The sequence below is a fragment of the Egretta garzetta genome, unplaced genomic scaffold (assembly GCF_000687185.1).
Source record: "Egretta garzetta isolate BGI_Z169 unplaced genomic scaffold, ASM68718v1 scaffold166, whole genome shotgun sequence".
In the NCBI taxonomy this organism is placed as follows: domain Eukaryota; kingdom Metazoa; phylum Chordata; class Aves; order Pelecaniformes; family Ardeidae; genus Egretta; species Egretta garzetta.
Window position 1 is genome coordinate 651561 of NW_009260133.1, and position 2807 is coordinate 654367.

General features: G+C 52.1%; 1 protein-coding gene across 1 annotated transcript in view; it reads right to left on the reverse strand.

The window, feature by feature from the left end:
• SERTAD4 (SERTA domain containing 4) overlaps positions 1-2278 on the reverse strand; it is a 7514-nt gene extending 5236 nt beyond the window's left edge. The window contains exon 1 of the mRNA XM_035897003.1: positions 2246-2278. Within this exon, the coding sequence (XP_035752896.1) occupies positions 2246-2278 (33 nt within the window). The remainder of the gene's footprint in view (positions 1-2245) is intronic.
• Positions 2279-2807: the final 529 nt, after the last annotated feature.

The window sequence follows — 2807 nt, forward strand, 5'->3', positions numbered from 1 at the left end:
TTCTCCCGGCGGTGCTGGCACGGCGCGCTCGGCACCGGCGGGCGTGCGAGTCCGTGCGTGTGCGTGTGCCTGCGGTGCGGGTGCGGGTGCGTGTGCCTGCCGCGGGGTGTGCGTGTGCCTGAGAGCGAGCGCGCCCGGCAGCTGGGGATCGCGTTTCTTTCTTCTTCCTTCCCTCCCAAACGGAGCAGGCAGCAGGGACTTAGGTAGTTGTTTCCACGAGCCCCGATCGGGCTGAACTGGATCTGCCTCCAGTCAAAACACTGCGAGACTTAAGACAGAAAATTGGCTCCGGTTTCCAGCCGTGAGTTGCAGTCCCACTGAAGCCAAGCACAACATCGGCGGAGCAGGCGGAATATTAAGCAGGAGCGGGGACGGGGGGGAAGGAGGGAGGGAGCAAACTTTCTGCGAGGGGCAAGGGATGAGTTCATAGTCACCTACTTCTTGGCAGAGGAGCGCGGAACAATGCGCCCAGCCACGGCCCGGCCCCTCCCTCTCCTTCCTCCACCTCCTCCTCCTCCTCCTCTCTCCGAGGAAGCGGGATGCAGGCTCCCCTCGGCGCAGCCCTCCCGGAGGAAGACGAGGGCCCGAGGAAGCAGCGAGAAGGAGGGGCCGCAGGTGGGCAGGTGGAATTTCAGCGATTGTTTGTGTTAGCGGCTGAGCGCTCGCTAACAAGAGGAAAAAATAAACCGCAGCAGAAGAGGGAGGAAAAATAAATCGTTCACATCTGCCAGTTGTTTTCTTAAATCCTGGAAGAATGCACAAGGCTGCTACTTTATTAAGAAATGGGTTTCCAGCAGGCGCTCTCTGTTCCCCAGAATGGGTGGGTGCGTGGGTCTGCCCCGCGCTCCTCAGCGGGGCAGAACGTGGGAGGGGAAGGGGAGATCCCCGAGCGGTTTGCCCTAAGCAAAGGCCACCAGGCCTGGCTGCAGTCGTGCTGCAAAGGGCGCCCAAACCCCTTCCTCAGAGTCAGCGTACTGATCGCACGCTGCGTTTTCTCGCGGTAGCCTGTTCGTGCCACCTTGCTCTTCCTGGGCAAAGAAACAGTGACGGGGACCGGCAAGCCGCTAGACCGGCCCACTGGAAGCTACCCGTGACGCAGACAATATACGGTATTTATTCCCCACACCTTTTGTTACCAGCTGAGTACCGACACATGGCAAGACTGGTCAAAACAAGCAGTGGGTCAGCCTGCTGACCTCGGAGCAGAGCCAAAAATTGGCCCAAGAAGCAGCTAAAAAGTCATATATTTTGCAGCTGAAAAGATTATGCTGTCATTAGAAAGCACCCATGGACTCTTCTCATTAATCTGCAGCAAGGAATCACTCACAGGGAGACATCAATCTTCCCATGCTGGCATGATGTCAACGCTCCGTGTTTGTCCTCGGAGAACAAGGGTTGGAAGGAACTTGCTGCTGCTTTGGGAAAGTCAGGATTTCTTTGCTCATAATGAATTCTGCATCTCTTTATGGAATATTTTTTATGAGAATCAGAGATTTCAACTGCATTTCTTTTTACCGTATTTCATCACCAATAGGTCTTTCTTATGCTTAAGCAGAAACAGGGAGGCAGGGAGGGAGGAAGGAAGGAAGGGAAGAAGGAAGGAAGGAAGGGAGGGAGGGAGGCTTGGGAAGGGAGGAAGGAAGGAAAGGAGGAAGGGAGGAAGGAAGCGTTGGGATGCCTTTTGCACAGTGCTGATCATTTGTCTGGAAAAAACGAGTTCTCTGGACAGCCAGTAAAGTAAATGAACTGCTTCTGCTATTTACAATGTGCAAAATTAATAGAGGCAGACCAGTTAATTTCTGTAAACAGCTACTGTCCATGCACATTGTCCACATTGCCAGCTGTATAAAAACAAGGCATAAATAATAGAGCTTCCCTAGGGGGGAAAAAAAAAACCCAACAACCAGAAGACTGAAGCCCCAAACCAAGCTTGTAGGTCTCAGTGTGCATTACAAAGCCATATAGGTGGCACTCAGCTACAAAAATAAGCCCCATTTTGTAGCAAAGGAACTGCTTCAGCAGACAGAAGCTGAGAGCCAGGCTTTTAAAAGGGCTTGTGACTCTGGGCGTGCTATCTGCTCCCGTTAGATTTGCAGCAGCACTGATTTCCAGCTGCTGCAAATGAGTGGGAAGGAAGCTGCGAGCACGCAGCGCATGGGAAAAGTCAGCCTCCTGGAAGGTAAAGTTGGACACGGCAGAACTGGAAGCCTGAAGCACGAGGTGATGCTTACTGCAAAAGCGCTACCGGACCCAGCTCCGCAAGCAGGATCTCTGGCATCGCTCCCAGGGAGCCAACCTACTGTTTCTCCCCATTAAGGGTGGCAAAATCCACTCCTGAGCATCTTGTCAGAAGTCGCGCAGCAAATCAGTGTCAGAGCCAGAAATAGAACCAGATCTCATCGTCCTCCAGCCCTAAGCCCAACCCACTTATATTACATTATCGTATGCAATGGAGGGATTTCATCCAAAATCCCGTTTGTTTCAATGAGACTTTGCAGAACAGCACACGCATTGTTACATTTCCATTAACGCCACTGGAAATAAAGGATGAAAGATGTACATGTGAGCATACAATGCATTTACTATGCACAATTACAGCAAAAGGTTGACACTTAGGGCTGGATTCAATTTTGAAAAATCCATTTGGGAGCCTTGTGTGGGCTTCAGTGGCATGGAAGCCAGGCACAGTTTTTTATTGAACCCAGCCCTCCATCCTTAGGCTACCACAATTTTTCCATTTTGTCAGCCAAATGCACGCAGCGTGAGGACACCCCGAGGCATCTACAGCAGCCTGAAGGTTAAAATGT